Source organism: Crotalus tigris, unplaced genomic scaffold, assembly GCF_016545835.1.
Source record: "Crotalus tigris isolate CLP2741 ecotype Arizona unplaced genomic scaffold, ASM1654583v1 scf7180000018636.906410, whole genome shotgun sequence".
Lineage (NCBI taxonomy): Eukaryota > Metazoa > Chordata > Lepidosauria > Squamata > Viperidae > Crotalus > Crotalus tigris.
The window spans coordinates 328,858-349,976 of record NW_024097116.1 but is presented as its reverse complement, the minus strand read 5'-3'; the positions used below and the strand labels follow the sequence as shown (position 1 = coordinate 349,976).

General features: G+C 36.4%; 1 protein-coding gene across 5 annotated transcripts in view; it reads right to left on the bottom strand.

Moving 5' to 3' along the window:
* The window catches only part of DENND1B (DENN domain containing 1B), a 192,637-nt gene that overhangs the window by 134,302 nt on the left and 37,216 nt on the right, over nt 1–21,119 (bottom strand). For 3 of the 5 annotated variants that reach the window (XM_039355203.1, XM_039355201.1, XM_039355205.1), the window contains one exon: nt 20,260–20,312. In XM_039355203.1, the coding sequence (XP_039211137.1) occupies nt 20,260–20,312 (53 nt within the window). The remainder of the gene's footprint in view (nt 1–20,259; nt 20,313–21,119) is intronic. The other 2 variants (XM_039355204.1, XM_039355202.1) reach the window with 1 other exon arrangement.

The following is a 21,119-nucleotide window of genomic DNA, read 5'->3' as shown; positions in this document are numbered from 1 at the left end:
TATTAACACCCTTCACATCCCTGCTGGGATTCCCTTCAACAAGGCCATATGGATTTTACAAGAAGCACCGTACCATATGGGTAAGCCACGTCTGCTGCTACTTGTACTACAGACTAGTCATAGGGACTTCTGACAGATCCTGGCTCAAAAATACAAATGTTGTTTCAATTAAAATGCAAGCAGAGGAAAGAGAACTAAGTTGACAGCATATGCATTTTATGAGCAAATGTTTTCAAAAGCTGGAACTTTTCATTTGTTATATGCAGAAAATTGGACAGAGTTAACCCTTTACAATAACAACAAGGTTCAAAATTTCCTGCCAATTAAAAAGAAAAGACCTGTAGCTTTACAGAAATTATACACCTATTTCTTCCTGTTGGGTTTGACATGCTGCTCAGTGACACATTTCTAATTACATGAGTGGCATATACTAGTTTGAAAATTATTATAAAGTGAAGAAAAATATTAGAATAAAAGAAGCAGTTATAACTACCAAGTGTTCAATGCCACTATGACAAAATAAGAAATAGGATTGCCACCTTTCCCTTATTTTCAGCTATGTTGTACTAAAATTCACACAGAATAAAATAGTTTTCTAGTGACATTAAGGTAAAATGCACTGAAAAGATTAATGTTATAATGAAGAAAAGTTCCTGCTTGAACATGTACAGTTTAAGCTTTGACAGAGAGGACTGACAGGATTTCATATCGGATATGGCAGCTATGCTATCTCTGCATTTCCACACAGACACAAGAAGTAAATTTACTGCAATAATTAGAAGACTATATATAAGGAAGAACTGGTCCATCTCTAACAGTATTCCAGCATCCTGCCCTCCATGTAAAAGTTATTTGCCAGGTTTAAACGCTGGACCCTTTCCTCCCACCTTCTGAATCAATGGCTGTTAGTTGCTCCTTTCCCACCTTGAAGTTTCTTCACATCTGTTTAACAAAACAGCTTCCTCAAGCAGGAGAAGCAGAGATTCTACCTTGCCAGCTTCAACCCTTACAAAAAGGAAAAAACTGAACAGATCACTTGGGGAAAAAAAACAAGAAAAGAAGAATGCCTGTATTTTCTTTCAGTTACTAGTATAAAATTAGTACTTCACAAAAGGAGTGGGTAGGAGAAATTTGGAAGAAATTGGCTAGTTACATTAGAGAAACACAGATTCAGATAGTGTGGCAGAAATGTTTCACAAATCATTGTTTTCTTACTGGATGCACCTTAATTACAAATCCTTTTCAAGTACTTTCCAACTTCAATAAAAGACAAGATCGTAGGAGAACTTGGTAATATGCATCCCATGTATTATGAGAACTAATATACCTGGGGGGAAAAATCACTTCTACAAGCATATAATAACAACAATAACAATAACAACAAGAACAACAACAACAACAACAACAACAACAACAACAATAATAATAATAATAATAATAATAATAATAATAATAATAATAATGTTGGAAGGGACCTTGAAGGTCATCTAGTCCAACCCCCTGCTCAGGCAGGAAACCCTATACCATTTCGGACAAATGGCTGTCCAGTCTCTTTTTAAAAACTTCCAGTGTTGGAGCATTCACCGCTTCTGGAGGCAGGTTGTTCCATTGGTTAATTGTTCTAACTGTCAGAAAGTTTCTCCTTAGTTCTAGGTTGCTTCTCTCGTTGATTAGTTTCCATCCGTTACTTCTTGTCCTGTCTTCAGGCACTTTGGAAAATAGTTTGACTCCCTCTTCTTTGTGGCAGCCCTTGAGATATTGGAACACTGCTATCATCTTCCCCCTCATCCTTCTCTTCGTTAAACTAGACCAGTGGTGGCGAACCTATGGCACGCGTGTCAGAGGCAGCACTCAGAGCCCTCTCAGTGGGCACGCGTGCCATGCCCCAGAGATGGCGAGGAACTGGCCCCTGCCACACTGGCCCCACCCACCCAGTCTGCCATGACCAGTGCGGCCACACCCACCCAGCACCCGGTGATAAATAAGTGGGTTTTGGGTTGCAGTTTGGGCACTGGGTCTCTAAAAGGTTCGCCATCACTGAACTAGACATACCCAATTCCAGCAGCCGTTCCTTATATGTTTTAGCCTCCAGTCCCCTAATCATCTTTGTTGCTCTTCTCTGTACTCTTTCTAGAGTCTCAACATCTTTTTTACATCGCGGTGACCAAAACTGGATGCAGTATTCCAAATGTGGCCTTACCAAGGCATTGTAAAGTGGTATTAACACTTCACGTGATCTTGATTCTATCCCTCTGTTAATGCAGCCTAGCACTATGTTGGGCTTTTTGGCAGCTGCAGTACACTGCTGGCTCATATTTAAGTTATTGTCCACTAGGATTCCAAGGTCGCTCTCACAGTTACTACTATTGAGCAAACTACCCCCTATACTATATGTGTACATTTGGTTTTTCTTGCCTAAATGTAGAACCTTGCTTTTTTCACCATTGAATTTCATTTTGTTAGATAGTGCCCAGTGTTCAAGTCTGTCCAGATCCTTCTGTATCTTAAGCCTGTCTTCTGAAGTGTTGGCTATTCCTGTCAGCTTGGTGTTGTCTGCAAATTTGATGAGTTCCCCATCTATCCCCTCGTCCAAATCGTTGATGAAGATGTTGAAGAGCACTGGGCCCAGAACAGAGCCCTGAGGCACCCCACTACATACTTCGTTCCATGTAGATGCGGTTGCATTGAGGACCACATGCTGTGTACAGCCGGTCAGCCAGCTAAGGATCCATCTGGTAGTGATGCTGTCTACCCCACATTTTTCTATCTTGTCAAGTAGTAGGTTGTCATCTACTTTATCAAATGCCTTACTGAAGTCCAAGTAAATTATATCCACAGCATTCCTCTGATCCACTAATTTTGTCACTTGGTCAAATAATGCAATAAGATTTGTCTGGCATGATCTGTTTTTGACAAACCCATGTTGGCTTTTAGTAATGACTTTGTTTGCCTCTAGGTGTTCGCTGATTCGTTGTTTGGTTATCTTTTCCAGGATCTTCCCAGGTATTAAGGTCAGGCTGATAGGTCTGTAATTTCCTGGGTCCATTTTGTTTCCTTTTTTGAAGATGGGAACTACATCAGCTCTTTTCTAGTCCTCCGGTAGTTCCCCAGTGCTCCAGGATCAGTTCAGTAGTTCTGAGATCACATCTGCCAGTTCCTTGAGAACCTTGGGGTGTAATCCATCTGGTCCTGGCGATTTGAACTCGTCTAGGCTGGAGAGGTGCTCACTTACCATTTTCTTGCCTATCTTAACTTGTGTTTCTATTCTGTTTTTTATGGCACTATTTTTAATAGGTTGGTCTGTTTTTTCCCTTTGTGTAAAGACAGATGCAAAAAACGAGTTAAATAGTTCTGCTTTCTCCCTGTTGCTTGTCACCTTCTTGCCACTTTTACCCACTAATGGACCAATCACTTCCTTCACTTTTTTCTTGTTTTTTACATGTTGAAAGAAGCTTGTTTTGTTATTTTTTACTTTGGGCGCAAGCCTTAGTTCATTTTGAGCCTTAGCTTTCCTCATTTCATCTTTGCAGGCTCGGTCTACTTGCTGATATTCTGACTTAGTTATGTGCCCCTCTTTCCACTTTCTATACTTGTCCTTTTTATCTTTCAATTTGTCAGAGTTCATTATGCAGCCATGCTGGTTTCTTTTGAGAGCTGTTATTTTTCCTCTTTGTTGGTATTGTGCTAGGCTTTTATTATCTCATTTTTTCAAAATTCCCCAAGCTTCTTGAGTAGTTTTCCCCTTGAGGATTCTCATCCATGGAATCCTTCCCAAGCCCTCTCTAAGTTTATTGAAATTAGCTCTATTGAAGTCAAAGACTCTAGTTTTACTGTGTTCTATTGCTTGTGCTTCCATAATGTTGAATTCCAATATTGCATGATCACTTCCTCCCAAGGTTCCTATGGCTTCAACACCTTCTATCATTTCATCTCTGTTAGTGAGAATTAGATCCAAAATGTCTAATCCCCTATTCCCTTCTCTACTTTTTGTCATATGTCTTATGTCCTTAGTTCTTAAGATCTGATTAACAACATCAGGCAAAATATACATTTCTCATTATTGGATTTCAGATATATTAAATTAATTGGCATAATCAGTTATTCCTGGGAAAATTTAATTTTCACTAATGTTATATGGCTATAATTTCATATTACATCTGTGTGAGCGTATTCTTTCATAGCTAAATTTAGTTAATCTTCCAACTTAGGTTTCAGGCTCTAAACCAGATGCAAAGCTTGTACTGTATAAATGCAACATAACTTCAAAGTGAAAGCCACAAGAAATTGGTAAAATCATTGTAGAAAGAAAAGGAAGTGGAAGAAAGTGCATGCTCAAAAGCCTGACTATTGATTTATTAGGTGCTAGTCCCAAGGAAGCAATCCTAGAATTTTATTTGGGCCTTCCAATATACTATATTTTCAGGAAAGATTGTCACTCTGTTTTATGAATCATCACTAAAATCAGATTGGTATGTTAAACATAAAGACTCACAATTTACTTAGAGATAGTAAATTAATGCTACTCATAAAAATGGCAAAGTATTAAATATAATATTTAAAAGCTACTTATCTTATTAAGTTTATTATAGTAGAGAATTCTGTGTTTCCCCCCTTCTAGCAACAATATTTGTATTTTAGACTCTAGATCTTCACAGTAATAAAAATAGAAGTTTGCCTTTAACAAACCACCACAAACAATATTGATTAGTAAGCACATAAGATTTTATCTCTAAGGAATTGTATTTACAGACATTTGTAACACCTGTATTACATTTTCTGATCTTCCATAAAATGAGAATGTATAGAAAAGAGGAAAAACAGATATTATTGTATTTCACTGTAATAGATATATCAGCCCTTTCTGCAACATTGTAGGGGCAAACAAACTCAATACTTTCCTTTCCATCCTTCCCCCATCCACATGTGTGTATGTGTGTGTGCGCGCACTCGCACAAACACACACACACACTTCTGCAAAATATGGCCTCAGCTCGCTTCCCAACTGGCAGGATCATCCCTCAGGGGACAAGTCTTTAAACCTCTGCACTCTTTAAAATTCAGCCAGCCAGCAAGTCTGTACACTGGTGTATAAACAGTATAGGAGAAAAAAAAAATCCTCTCAGCTTATGTCAGTGACAAAGCAACTCAGCAGTTGACTGTTTCTCCCCTGACAGTATAAGCCAGATCAATAGATGGAAGGCTACCTAGGCTTATAAGGATCAGTTCTCTGCTTTAATTACAGGTATTATCCAAATTTTAAAATAAAGGAAATTAAGATGCTGTCCCGAAAGTTTCTTAGAATATGCATCAGCTGAAAAACTAAATTAAGCAATGTATTTGTAGAAAGTATACCCATTTTAAAGTTGACTGTATAACACTGAAATACCCTTAATGACAGATAATGTTTCTACAGAAGACAAAAAGACATTAAACCTATCACTTAAGTCATGACTTGGCTAGTAGTCAGATAAATTTGACACACGAGTAAAGAATTTCTGTAACTAGTGCTATAAAGAGATACTAAATGTTGTTTTCTTGGTAATGATTTAAGTAAAAAAGAAAGATGTCTAGAGGTTAATATACCAGGCTACAACATGGTCATTCAGGATGTCCATGGGTGCAATCCAGGTAGATTAGAGAAATAAAAGCATTTTGTAAGATACTTGCAACCAAAAAAAAAAATTTCAACTACACTTACTGTAAAGACCAAAGCTGTCAGACAAACCAGTCAATGATTTTGCTTATTAGAAGTTGTTTTAAAATTGATTACTAGGAAACAAATAATGAATGTTTCCATGCTGTAAAGAAAAATATATTTTTCTGAATTTGTTTTAAGAAAAACAGTTCTAAGTTCTGAAACACAAAATGAAAACAACATACCTTTGCTGAAGAAACAGCAAAAGCTTCCCTACATAACCCTTTCTAATATACAGGTAGTCCTTGACTTACAACCATACATTCAGCAACCTTTCAAACACACAATGGCACTGAAAAAAGCGAGTTATAACCGGTCCTCACACTTACATCCACCTCCATGGTCATATAAGCAAAATGTGGATGAATGGCAACACGCACATATTTAAAACAATTGCTGCATTCCGAGGTCATGTGATCATCATTTGTGACTTTTCCAGCTCCAACACGCAAAATCAATGGGGGAAGCTGGATTCACAGAACTGCAGTGATTCACTTAACGATCATGGCAAAAAGGGTCATCAAATCCAGTGTGACTCATTAAACAACTACTTTGCTTAGGAACAAAAATTCTGGTCTCAATTGTGATCATAAGTCGAGGACTACCTGTATAGCAAGAAAAAGGAATTGGCTGACTGAATCTCAGGAACCTTATATAATCGAGGCAGCTACCTTTAAGTTTGGAGAGCTGTCAGTGGGCATGTTAGATATCACTTTTTAATAAGCAGCTGCGACAAAATTTCCTTCATCAATGTCAAGCTCTGAGAGCTCTCAATGCTTTATACCTAAGTAAAAAGATCGTAAGTCTAAAAATAACAAATAAGTATAAAGAGAAAACCAATATCACGATACTATCTTTTCTGACTTACATTTTATGTAGCAAAAAGAATTAGTAGAAGCCACTGTGAAGTTAACCAAGCAGCCACTTGAGCACGTGATCATGCCCACAGCATGAAAGGGAGGGTTGCAAAGAGTACTTAATTTACAGCCTCCATTTCATTCTCAAGTAGAAGTCCAGCAGATTCTTTAATATGGTTAAGAGTGGCTTCTTGTCATCTGCCCCAGGTAATCCCATACTGGATTTTTTGGAAACTTGTGACAAATTTTCACAGCACTTCAAGAATAAAATTGCTTATCTTCATACAGATTTGCACCCTGCTTTTGACACAAGTTAAGGTGCCTATTTCACTGCCTGACTCAATTATACGAGTTTGTTTTCTATTGCTACGGCAAGATCTTTGCAGCTGTGCAGCCTACAGCCTGCTGTCTTGAATCTTACCCGTCTTGGCTTATTCAAGTTAACGGGGAAGACAGGGAACAGAGGAAAGATTATTGGATGAATCCAGTGAATGATAAATCTATCTTTGTGTAATGAAGTGGTTCCACTAGACTTTAAAAGAGGAAATAATGAATATACTTATGAAAGAATCCTAGTTTGATCCCGAGATTTATAACAGCTAGTGCTTGGGCTGCAATAGCCTCTGTTTGAAAAGCAAGGTTTTGAAAACAGCAGTTTTGTTACTAAAGCTAAAAATAAATAAATAGAAGAAACTGATTAATTTAATCCATTTTAGCCTAGGTTCAGATATGCTTTCTGGAATTAATCAGCACAGAATAATCTGATGGATGATTTCCTATGGGACAAAGACAGGGGAAATATAATTCTGTTCATTCTGCTTGACATTTCAGCAGGATCTGACTGACCATGGAGACTTTTTCAAACGTGTCTGAAAGACAAGGTTGAAAGCACTATTCAATAGTTCTATTCTTACTCAAAGGAACTGTCTCATAAAATAATGACTTCCTTGATATCAGGGCATTTATATGATGGGAACCTACAAGACATATTACATTCTCTTTAACTTCTATACAAAGCTGCTTGAGGCATTCATCAGGGGTTTAAAGTTGAAGAACTATCAATGTAGTAATATACTGCTCTACTTCTCAATAACATCTGAATTAGGAAAGGGTCTGCATGGTCTAAACGGGTACATGCTATAAATGCTCTGATGGGTTAGACAGTACAGTGAAAATGAATACCTTGGAGCTGAATTCTGAGAAGACAGGGATTTTTGTGGAAGGATATATTAAATGGGGAATCTGCCTATTCTAAAAAGATTATTACTTCCCCACAGAAAATGAGTTCTAATTTAGGGAGTTCCTGGACTCATTATTACCTACATTATTAACAGCTTCCGTTTCTTAAAGACATGAAAACCTTTCAAAGGAGCTAGTTCACAATATATAGATACGTGTACAATGCACTTTTTCAGATCAATAAATTACGGAAGTCTTTATGAGTAGCTACTTGCAAGCTGCTTCCATTGACTAAACAGCCATTTCACTTCATTTTTTCCTAGATCACTAAAGTCTGGTGATTGCCATGTACTAGTAAAAACTTTATACCTATATTATTTATATATTAATAACTTCATAGAGCCACCAGTCTACCAAAATGGGGGGGAGTTACATAATGTGCTCTGCATGTGACTATCTTAGTACCAGGTCTTAAAGATGCAGCTAGCATGGAATGAATCAGACAGGTTGCTTACTACCGCACCTGGCCATGCACATACTACACCAGTGCAAAGCAAATGCTCTGGGTACCAATCAGCTATCACACCCAACAAATGGCTTCTGATGTGTAGATTACAAAATAAAATAAATTCCAATTCATTTCATACATTTTTGGAAAACAATTTTTTGTATCTATTTACAGTGAAATAGCAATAGTAAGAAAGAGGCCATACCAACGATAAGAAAGCTACTTCTACTTCTGGAATCCCACTTTTTAACTTTGGAGGTTGGGGGACCCACAGTACCTCCTTTTCATCTGCATTTATAAGGGAGGCAGATTTTATCTACATTAGGCAGTTTCACAGAAACTGAGGACTCAAACCATAAAAGGGCTTTATGGGTAATAACCAGCATCTTGAATTAGAACCCAAATTTTTATATAAAGGAATTAAAAGCAACCCAGAGACCAAAACAAGAGTGTTCAGATCTCTAAATGTAACTCAACCCTAGGACTCTAATTCCAGAATAACACTAGATGATGAGATCTGGAGATTAACTAGAGAATTATGAACCACAAATTACCTCCTCATGCCTTAAGATAACCAACAAATAAAAGCAAATGTTAATTGGGAAAAAACTTAAAAAGTTATAAGTTGTGTTAAATCTCTTCCACTGCAGTGTAAGAGATTTAACACAACCTATAAAAAGTTGTGTTAAAAAGTATAATTAAAAAGTACAATTAAAACTGATTACAGGTTCATGTCATACGGAAACAAATCTTTATTACAACAGGAACTGTGTATCCTGTCCTCATCCTTTTTCTTATGAATTATGTATATATGAATATATGTTATGTATATATGCATATATGTACATACGCTGATAAAGTTTGGTCTAGTGGTCAAGAAATCAGGCTAAAAACCAGGAGACTGTGAGTTCTAGTTCCGTAGTCACCAGCTGGGTGACTTTGGGCAAGTCCATCCCACTCCATAGGATTCTTGTTGTGGGGAAAATAGGAGGAGACTAGGAGTATTAAATATCTGTGTCACCTTGAGTTATTTATAAAAACATTAAAGGCAGGATGAAAATAAATGAATGGATGGATGGATGGATGGATGGATGGATGAATAAATAAATAAATAAATAACCTTAACAACCTGCCTCCAGAAGCGGTAAATGCTCCAACACTGGAAGTTTTTAAGAAGAGAATGGACAGCTATTTGTCCGAAATGGTATAGGGTTTCCTGCCTGAGCAGGGGGTTGGACTAGATGACCTCCAAGGTCCCTTCCAACTTTATTGTTGTTGTTGTTATTGTTGTTGTAAATCTATCATTGTACATAGATAGGCACTGCAGATCAGTATTTTATTAATTAGCCAACTCCAGAGCAAAGTTTAAGTTTTCTTACAACATTTTAAGGAAAAAATATAAAGAAGTTTTGTACACATATTAACTGAAAACTAGACCAGAAAAAAAACTTGTAGGACTTCACTGAAAATATAGAGAGATGCTGCAGAAACAGTATCCAAACAATGAGCACACACCTGACTTGAAGTTGTTATATGCAGCTATTTCACTACATTCTGTGGTTGGCAAACACAGCAAGACTCAAAACCACCTTCTGTGAGTCATACTGATATAGAATCTAATTAGTAGGGTGCCTATAGTAAGAAAAATGAATAATTTATCCAATAACACCATTATATCTTTACATGAAAATAGGAGAACAGAGACAGAAGGGAATCTCACACCTTTTCCCCCAGTTTTAAGATATACAAATGCATGCATTTTGCAGGGCTTTAGAAACACCATATGGAAGTTGTGAATACTAAAATAAGTGTGGATTGAGCAATGGAATAAAATACTAGATCTTATGAATTTTCAGTCTGCTCCCAATTTATATAAGCATTACAAGGCAAAATAGCAGCTATTAGCTATTGTTTAAAAATGTGTGAAACACAACAGAAAACAGATCAAAGCCACCATGAAAATCAGATACCAATGTAAGTTCCAAGATTGGCATTTTTGGAAAAACTGTGGGTTAAGAAAAAATGTTGGCATCCTATTTAAACCAGCTTATCAGAAACAGCCTCAGAGTCCCAGAAAACATGAACAACGCAACATTGAAATAAATTATTCAGATAAATATTAATGAAGGTAAACTGTAATTGCTTTGAGATCTGCAACTATAAAAAAATTGGGAAAAAAGGAAAAAAACAATTTCCAATTTTTATGCAGGATAACAAAAACAATTTCTTCTAGAACCTGCAAAGTACTTCCAATTCATTAACCATATTTAACAAATGGGTGGCCTTTTTAGATCTAAGAAATTCCCCCTTTTCCATGATACCAAATCATGTCAAACATTAGCATCCAAAAATATTTAAAGTATTCTTTCAACATGTGCAATATATTCCTTGAGATATACAATGTATCTGTAAATATACATTTTAACATATAAAAACAAACTGATAGAAAGCCTATGTGTACTAAGAATATACTGAATACTCAAAGAGAGATAATGGAGAAGGGACCAAGAAGCAGAAGGAAAAAATATTTTAAACTACAATTTAGCTACCTAAACAAGAATATCTGTTAGCAATGTGGTTTTCTGTTACTGTAACATATCACAGACCTTATATCCTTGTCCAACATTTGTAAGCAAGATAGAAAGTACATATTTAAGAAATGTGATGAAAGGCAATCTAACTGAAAGAAGCAAGCAGGAAAACTACTGTATTTTAGAAAGGAGGAAGACTTTAACAATGCAATTTGAGTATAAGATACTCTTTTTGCTGGAGGTAAATGAAAGAATCTACTCTGAATGAAACTTCAACAACCTATTCTAATTCTAAAGATACTACTCTATCACTGAATATTAGTTATTTTGTCTAGTGCACTGAGTTTTAAAGACATAGCCATCAGTGAATAGTTAGCTTTTTTATATTAGCTTTTTATAAGGCAGTGAATATAGACCAAATCCAGCATTCAATTTGTTTAGGTTAATACGCAATATCAAAAATGCTATCCTTAATTAAATATTACACTTGATTAAAAAAATAAGCATTTTTTGTTTTTCGCTTAGTGTCAAATATTACAGCTATACCATAAAAATGAGTAACATATGCATACAGTCTATTAAAATGCACATAATTTATCTTGCTTAAAATGAAAACATATCTAACAAGTAATTCTATTCATCTGGCTCTTTTTCACCCAGCCTTAAGATATACAAATGCATGCCTTTTCACCAGAACATAGCAACTGGTAATGAAAAGGAAAGCATTCAAATGATCATTTTCACATCATATTCCTTCGTCTTTTCTCCAGTTTCTCTTGTCTTTCTTTGAGCTCCATTCTATTACAAGAGAGCTGTTTCTTAGATCAATTCATATTTCCATAATCCACACTGCTGTTTCTCCCTCTTCTCCCCAGGGTAGACTACCCCCTACATCCAGGACTGTGGCTTACAACTGTCATTAAGACCTGTAACAATAACAAGATAACAAAAGAGTTTGGTCAAGATGAGGGTTGCCTATACCATATGCTGATCAAATGCAACATTTCAGACTCATGGAAATGCTATAAAACAAAATCATGATCCTAACAAGACTTTGGACTTGCCACAAGTCCCTCCAAATGCAAGAAAAATGATCTTTTTTAAAATGTCAACTATATAGTTGCGGTACATAAAACGTTTGTGTACAAATGATAATTTGCATTCAGGGTGGAAGGATTCAAACTCTTCAGATGCCAAATAGTACAAAAGGTTTCAAAATATTTACTTACAAAAAAAGAGTCAGACCTTAACTCTGTGTATAAAGCAACTGGACTGATAATTAGCTGCAAGTTAATAATAAAAACATAATGAACAGTTCATATTTAAATCTGTTATATGTGTATCTTCCTAATATTTTCATAGTGCCATGTACATATTTTAATAAATGTTAAGAATAGTTCTGTAATCATACAAAAATTTCAAAGTTTGGGGTTATTATTGTTCTTGAAATCAGATCATATCACATCAGATGTCTATGATTCCCATCTGTAAAGTTATAACAAAATTATGGGTCTTTCCAGAATCATTAAGGATAAAATATACAAATAGTACAATTTTTGTTTCTCTTGAGATAGTCCTTGTTTCCATTTAAGTACAGTCCAGTTGAAGAAAAAAGAAAAGAAAAACAGCAAAGAGGAAAATGGGCTTCTTCCATCTTTATTTTTCCACTTTTTTTGTTCCCTGTTAACTAAATTTTCTTTGAAGTAAATGTCCTTCAAATCATAGGTTATGAAGCTGAATAGTTTCAGAAACCAAGTTTAGGTTTTGTTGCAATTAATCAGAAACAGGAGAGAAATATCCTCACAATCATGCTAAGAGAGAAGTGAGCACACATGAGAGAAGTGAACATTTGAAGTATAACTGAACAGCCAATGCCTAGTTCTGGTTACATATCATGCCTCTCAACTGATAAAAAACCCATATTTCAAATTTCTATCACGGGAAACACCACCTTCCAACTACCCAATTTTCAAGAAGTATCCATGCTTAGTCTGTTGCTTAAAGCCAAAGTTCAAGAGCAGGGTAGCCATCCATAATAAGTACATCACTGTTCCCCATGGTGATCCAAACCATACTGAGACAAGCAATGATAAGGACAAGTGTTATATCTTCTTACAGAATGCATTTGCCGGACTCAGTATGGACTTTGCTCCTCAAAGCCTTATTACTATATAATGTTTATTGAAGATATTTTTATCCTGTCATTCCAAGAGCCTTTGTTCCTGTTAGAGCTTCTTTTCTTTTTTTTCCTTGCAGAGACAATATAAAGAGCATTACCCCTGGAAAAGCAAACCAGATTCCTTTAGTATAGCATACGTTTACAAAGCTAAAGTTGTTCCTGGCACGAGTATTTTTCACAGTGCTTCTCCAGAAGATCATGTCTAGAGTTCTTGTTTCTACTCCAGAAATTCTGGTAATTTTGTGTTGGCAAAGGATGATAGAAAGGAAGTTTCCTGTCCAAGCAGATTACATGTAAACTGGAAAGCTATTGTTCTCTCCTTATAGATAATCCTCACTTTATGAGCAAAATTGGGATCGGCAATTCCATTTCTAATCACATGACGATGAGATTTGCAGTCTCATTCTGCTGTGGTTAAGCAAATCACTCTGTTGTTAAGCGAGACATGACCTATGCGTGATTTGAGATTTCACTGTCAGCTTCTCTGTTGACTGGTCATAAAAATGCCTTTTTTCAGTCAAGTGTGCAACTTAATTTTGTGAGAATTAAGAATTTGATAAGAAGAACATTTGACTGAGCATTTCTCTCTCTTAATTAAGGGCTCTGAATTCTTCGAATATGAATAGTTGAAAAAGTGCTTCAGACATTGTGAAAGTGTATACACAGTATTTATTTGCTACCAATTAAAGCAGCCAAATTTCACAGTAGTTTGAAAAAAGATGCAGCTACTTTAAGAGCCATTTTTATACCATCTATTTTATTCTGATTTTGAGAGTGAGATGGGTGGTATCTAAATTTGATAAATAAATATTGTGGATAAAACTGATGCCCACCTCTTAACAAGACTGGTTTTAGATTTTTTTCCCCTTTTCAGTGGAATATTTTACTGTATATTTAAAAAATTTCTATAAAATCATTTTTGAAACATGCACAGCTCTATATTATATCATAACAACTACTGAGAAAAGCTGGACAATAATGAATAATAATAAAATTCCCACAGTGGAGGAATGGATTGTGAAAATGTCAGAATCAATGCAGTTCTGGGCACAGCTATGGAACAACTCAAAAAATACAAGAGTGCAGCTTGGACAAAAGGAGATGGATAAGAATAAAGAAGAAGCTAATATGACAGAATTTGCAATAAAGGCAGAGATGGTGAAGAAAAGGGCAAGGAAGATCAAGAATTAGCACCAGGTGAAGATGAACTGCATGGTTTTTGGTTGAAACATCTGACTGATCTAGGCTGACTCATTGCCAAACAGTTTAACAAGATATTGCAAGGAAGTGAAAGTGAAAATTCATTAACATCTGGTAAAACCTACTTGATGATGAACAACACAGCAAAAGGAAGAGTACCACAAAGCTATGGGCTAATTACCTGCTTATCAAAAACTTTCAAATTGCTACTTGGTGTAATTGCTGATACAATCCAACAGCCTCTAGCTGAAAACAAGGTCTTTCCACCTGAAGTAGAAAGAACTACAACAGGAGGACTAACTTGAATATAGCATGGATTCATTATAAAAAGACATTTGACTGACATGTGATTGGATAATCAAGTGCTAGAAATAATAGGCTGATGAAGGTTAATATTAAGAGAGGAATCTTTCAAACGAGACTCTCTGTTACCACTAGTCATTGCACTGATTCCTCTGTTAATAATACTGAAAACTTCAGGCTATGGCTATCAAACATTGAAACATCTGCCAGGCCATCCTACTTCCTTTATGTGGATTATCTTAAGTTATATGGACAAAACACCGTATGAAATAGAATCGCTGCTCAACACTGACCATATGTAGAGTCAAGATATTGCAATGCAGTTTGGAGATGCTCTATCAAAATATCAAGTATCTGGATGAAGATGACCACTACAAATACCTGGGCATCTTTCAGGTTGACATCAGGCACACTGAAGTCAAGAAGAGAGTTAGAAGAGAATATATCTTTGGCAGACAAGACATCTTTATTTTATTGGACTTTGAAAACTAGAATGCAAGTAAAGCAGAATGGGCTTATCATGTCATTAAAAGACTGTGCACTCTGCACTTTGAATAGCTGGCCTAATAAAAATGAGAGCAGCAGAGGATTACAGAAATATGGGGAAATGTTATATGATTTCTTTTCATATTGAAGAAACTCCTGTTTTAGAAACAGAAGTCCTGGGCAAAGTCCTGAAGCAGGATTGATTAAAAGGTAAGTTTGCAGGAATGTAAAGACAAAATCAGAAAGAAGAAGCAGGTTGAGAGGAAGGGACATGAATGGCTGGCAGAGGAGAAATGAATAGATTTCAATCAATCAATATAGAGCTGGAAGGGACCTTGGGGGTCTTCTAGTCTAACTCCCTGCTCAAGCAGAATTTCCTATACCAGTGGTGGCGAACCTATGGCACAGGTGCCAGAGGCGGCACTCAAGAGCCCTCTCTGTGTGCACGCGCGCCGCCGCCCAGTCCTAGGCCTTCAGCTGGGTTTTATAAAACCTTTTCACTTTAGGCCTCCGCTGACATGTGCAAAAAAAAAAAAAAAGGTTCAATCAATCAGTCAATTTCAACTTCTCGCGGGGAAAAAAAAGATCTTGCAAAGTTGGAAGGGGCGTTGTCTTACCTGAATGCCTTTTCTCAGCATGATGATGGAGAATTGATTGATTGAATTTTTTAGTCCCACCCAGTCTGCCATTACCACTCAGCCACGCCCACCCAATTGGCCACACCCAGCCAATGGTCCACACCCACCCGGCACCCGACGATGCATAAGTGGGTTTTGCGTTGCAGTTTGGGCACTCGGACTCTAAAAGGTTCGCCATCACTGTCCTATACCATTTCAGATAGATGGCTGACCAGTATTTTCTTAAAAACCTCCAGTGATGTAGCACCTACAACTTCTGAAGACAAGCTGTCCACTGATTGTCCTCGCTGTTAAGAAGTTTCTCCTTAATTCCAGGTTGGTTCTCTCCTTGATGAGTTTCCATCCATTGTTTCTTAACTTGCCTTCTGGTGCTTTGAAAAATAAGCTGACCCCTCCTCTTTGTGGCAACCCCTTAAATACTGGAATATTGCTATCATGTCACCCCTAGTCCTTCTCTTCTCTAGACTAGCCATACACAATTCCTGCAATCGTTTTTCATATGTTTTTTGTCTCCAGGTCCTTAATTACTAAGGCTTTATAAAACAGTACTAATATACTTCACGTGATTTTGATTCTATTCCTCTATTCATAGTTTAGTCTATTAGTTTTTTGGCTGCTGCTACACACTGCTGGCTCATGTTTAAGTGACTGTCCACTAGGACTCCAAAATCCTTCAAACAGTTACTATTTTTGAGCCAGATTTTGCCTAATCTGTACTTGTACCTTTTGTTTTTCCTGCCTAGGTGTAAAACCTTGCTTTTCTCCATATTAAACTTCACATTGTTGGATAGCCCATTGTTCACGTCTGTCAAGATCTTTTTGGATCCTGAGCTTGTCTTCTGGGTTACTGGCTATTCCTGCCAATTAGTATCATCTGCAAATTTGATGAGTTCCCTTTCTGTTCCTTCATCTAAGTCAGACATGTCAAACACAAGGCCCAGGGGCCGGATGCGACCCATACGTGGTTTCATGTGACCCACGAAGCCATACTGGAAACAGTGAGGGAATGGCCGCCGCTGCCTTGGTCCTGGCCCAGGCCATCCAGGAGCCAATGTACAATTTTGTGATGGCCATCTATGTTGAAACGCATTCAGTCTTAGCTCCACGAGGCCGTCTGGAAACAGCGAGGAACCAGCCCCTGCCGCATCGGCCCTGCCCCCTGTGTGCATGCTGGGGAGGTGTCACCCTTTCTGAGGAATGAAGAAATGCATCATTGCCTGGAAGTGGCCAGCAAATGGCCCTCACCTACTTCACATATCCGGCTTGATGGGCTCCGGGGGAGGGGTTTCAGCAGGCTCTTCCAGTTGGCCATGCCTTGGCGCTTGCCCTGGGCCCATCCCCTTCTGCCAGAGACCCTCAGATCTGTCCCACTCCTGCCCAGGCCCCCACAGGCACCCTTGACGCAAACGATGTAGAGCTGGCCATGCTCACCCAGTAGGCCACACCCACTCCAGCCATGCCCACCCAGTAGGCCACGCCCATCTTGGCCACACCTACCCCCCGAGGACAACCGCATTGCTGATGCAGCCCTCAATGAAATTGAGTTTGACACCCCTGATCTAAGTCATTTATGAAGGTATTGAAGTGTACTGGGCCTAGGATGGGACCTTGTATTCCACTGCTTACTTTCCTCCATGTAGACATAATATCATTAAGGACTACTTGTTGAGTATAGTTTGTTAGCCAGTTACAAATCCATCTGGTGGTGAAAATGTGTGCATGTTATGGAACATCATAATGTAATGATTTGCTAGGGAGAGTGATATTTCGTTGTTTATTTATTTATCTTCAGTTACATAGTATATTAGAACAGAAACTATAAAATAGGGACTGGCAATGTGTACCTTCTCAACTAAACTTAATTCAAAAAATGGTGGTCCCTGACTCAGCTGCTCTTCCTTCACCTGGAAAATAAATCACCAGGAAGCAGTGAGCAATGGCAAGGAGTAAAATGGTTGCCAAAGACGCTGCTTTGAAGTTTCTTAACTTTTTATGAGCATCTGAAAACCATGGAAAAGCAAATAGGGCTTTACTGAATAATGATCCAACATACTTCACTGTATAGTTCCTTGCCTACTCACAGTGAAGGAGGAAGAAAGAAAAGGAGGCAGTTAACATAAACTTTAAGCTTTTAATCTAACTATTCAGAAAAAAAGAACTTCAACTTCAGTGCCAAAAGAACAAATCTTTGAAAACCATGCTGCTTCTATAGAAAAATATTGGAAGGTATTATGATCACAAATTTGACCTTAAGGGTGATATTTTGACCAAAAACATGTCAAACAGAGAGTATTATATAAATATTTGAAGGAAACATAAAATTGGGGGAGGCATATTATATTAATTTCAGATGGTGATTATCACAAGAATAAAGCAAAGATAATTAACCATAATTGTTAAAATAGAAAAAAAAACAGGACATGCAGTAAATAAATGTAAACTATATATTAGTTTGCTTTCTGGAAATCAAAAATCTACCTGAGGGCTACTAGTAGCCAACAACCCAAGAGTCAGGATGAAAATATTTTTAAATTTATTACACAAATACAGAGACTGCCACTTACAAGAAAATTGAAAAGAAGCATAATTAAGAAAAAAATACTACTGTGCATGCCTTAATTTTAGTTGCACCTTTTAACCTTTTTTTTTACTTTTTGCACTTTGAATAGAAGCTGATCTATTCATTTATTTAATAAACTATAAGGTGCATTTATATAATTTGACCGCTTTCTCATATTATATGCATCACACATGGTCAGCTACAAGGCCTCTTCATCCTTCATGTTCTCTTTGTGCTAAAAATCTATATCCACTTTTCTTCATCATTCAGTTGATTCATTATGTGGTAAACAGCAGAAGGCCACACATCTACCTTGATAAGAAAGATTGGGGGGGGGATTAATATCTTTTTCACTCCTTCTCCCAAGCAACTCTATGGAAAAAAAAAAAATCCCTGTTTTCTGTTTTCAAGAACTGTATCTATAGGGCTTCAAAGGGAGATCTACCTAAGTTCTTAACACAGTAAAAGCAAATTAAAATATTAATTTCAAGTATAATACATTTGTTATACATGCAAGCCCAGCATATGAATATATATGAACTGTATTATGCCTTTGAGATTAAACCATAATTAAGATAGTAAGACTAAAAGTAACAAACTTTGCTCTCAGTCAAAGATAAATTAATTTCATTCTGCAAATGAAGTTTCTGTCTGCTGAAATAGAGTTCAACTTCTATTTCTCTGTGAAAAATTGTCAAAAAAAACAACAATCCCAGAGTTAAAATCTAAATTAAATTAAAATTTCTGTACTATTATGAACACTTGCTGTTGATATTAACGATCAGTGTTGTCGATTTTAATAGCACTCACATTTGCATAACTATGCTCGGTACAAGAGCACAAGTGCTGAGGTGTAAACCGCACTGGCAAACATAGTTGTTATAGAAATCCCAATATTAAAAACAGAATTAGAAACAAAATGCAAGCTGTTGTTTATATATACCTTATTTTTCTGCAAGTATCTGATATTCCTCAAACCAGAATTGCAAAATATGCTTGAACTATTGAAATTACGGTTTTGTTTTTTTAATTAGTGAAATGTATTAAATACAAATTTTTACTCAGGTTCTCGTAACTTGGTAGCACAGATTGTTAATAATAATAATATATATCAAAAAAGGGTAACTTTTATCAGACTGAATGCTTATTACGAACTACCTATCAAAAACTGTAAGCAGGAGTCAGGGAAAAAAATAAAAAAAAGCAGGGAGGCCAGTGTAAAATCAAAATTTTAATTTCTATTACATCTATTAAATCCAACTTTTATACAAATCAAATTGAACTGAATCAGGTTACGTGATTATTACCTGTGTATTTAATAACTGGACTCCTATCAAACTAAGAATTATAGTTTGTAAGCTTTGAAGGGACTCTAAAACTATGTGTTCTCAGAACTCAGATTGTACACCTCTAATAAATATTTTATGCACTGAATACTACAGATTTCTATGAAAAAAGACATTCAAAACCATTAATATTTAGTTTAGCTCCACCTGTTTGGCTTTAGGTGTAAGACAAACTGATACTATGGCATCAGTATATGACAGTGTTTCTCAACCTTGAGAGCTCGAAGATATGTGGACTTCAATTCTGGGTGTTGAAGTCTACACATCTTCAAGTTCTCAAGATTGAGAAACACTGATGTATGATATTTCTATCAACAATGGGATGAGCTATCATGAAACATTTATATCTGACCTGATTCATCAGTACTGCATGAATAAATATATCTAAAATCACTATCTGGCCTTATTGATAAAATTATTCACCTCATGACAATTTTATTTTTTTATATCAATCAGAATTTATGCTAATGTAGTCCACAGGAAGTTTATTAATAATAGTAGGAAAAAACAATTCCATCGAAGAGATAAATCCACACATACATCCATGGCCTTAACTTAATAAGGCCATGAAAGTAACTAATATCCTGGGTAATGTTTCATGCAGCAAACAAATTCAAATAATACAATCAGCTAGTGAAAATTCTCTTACTGTTATTCCTAACCCTCCGTCTTTCTTCAGCTCAATAGAAAAGCTGGTGCAGAGAGGGAAATGATGTTAATATTATTATTGTTGTTATTACATTTACTACTCTGTCATTTTAAAAGGATCAATCTCACATGTCTAACCTGATCTCCAAAGTCCTCCGGGAACTTCCACAAAACCACAGGATCTGTAAATAATTGACAGGCAGCATTAATCAGAGGCAAAGAAGCAGCATCTTATAGTAGAGTACATTAATATTAAAGAGGGCCAATGTTGCTTTAGGCTCACAGAGAGATACTATACAAAAATGTGTCTAAGAAAAAAATCCTAAAGTATTCAAAATATGTTCTAAAATATCATAGTATAATTATATTTGCATATTTGTTAACAGTTCAGTAGGCTATTCTATGCTTATTTTACTCAATGCTTTTTAAGTGTACAGTTTTTCAACGTTATTTAAATTACTTACCCAACTGTTTTATATATTAAAGAGAGTTAGAATTAAGAGGAAATGTATCACTTCCTAATGTCATAAGTACTACTTTATTCTCTTAAAGGACCATCTGGTTTTTTTCCCCCTGTCCTGTAACCTTTGCAACATTTGGGATTTTCAGAGAATAAGATTGAAGAAAACAAACAAACATATCAATAGTTGCATCACGACACTGATGCATGCATGCATGTATTTGCTTTTGTTCCTGCTTCTACCAGTGAAACTTCCACTGTTGCATCTGCAAGTATGTTTAAATGCTGCATCCATTTAACCAAACAATCTTTCAGACTGTGTGTGTCATATGGATGTTTGGATTCTGGCTCATATTTTACTAGTAATTTATAAACTACGTCTAACCAATGTTCAGTATTACACATTATAAGATTTTCAGATACATCTCTCAGCATTCCTTGTTCTGGATTTCTTTTATTCCTGCACTGTTTCATTGTATTTCAAGATACTGCACCCAACTGAATGTTGAGGAGCATTGTGTGATAAGAG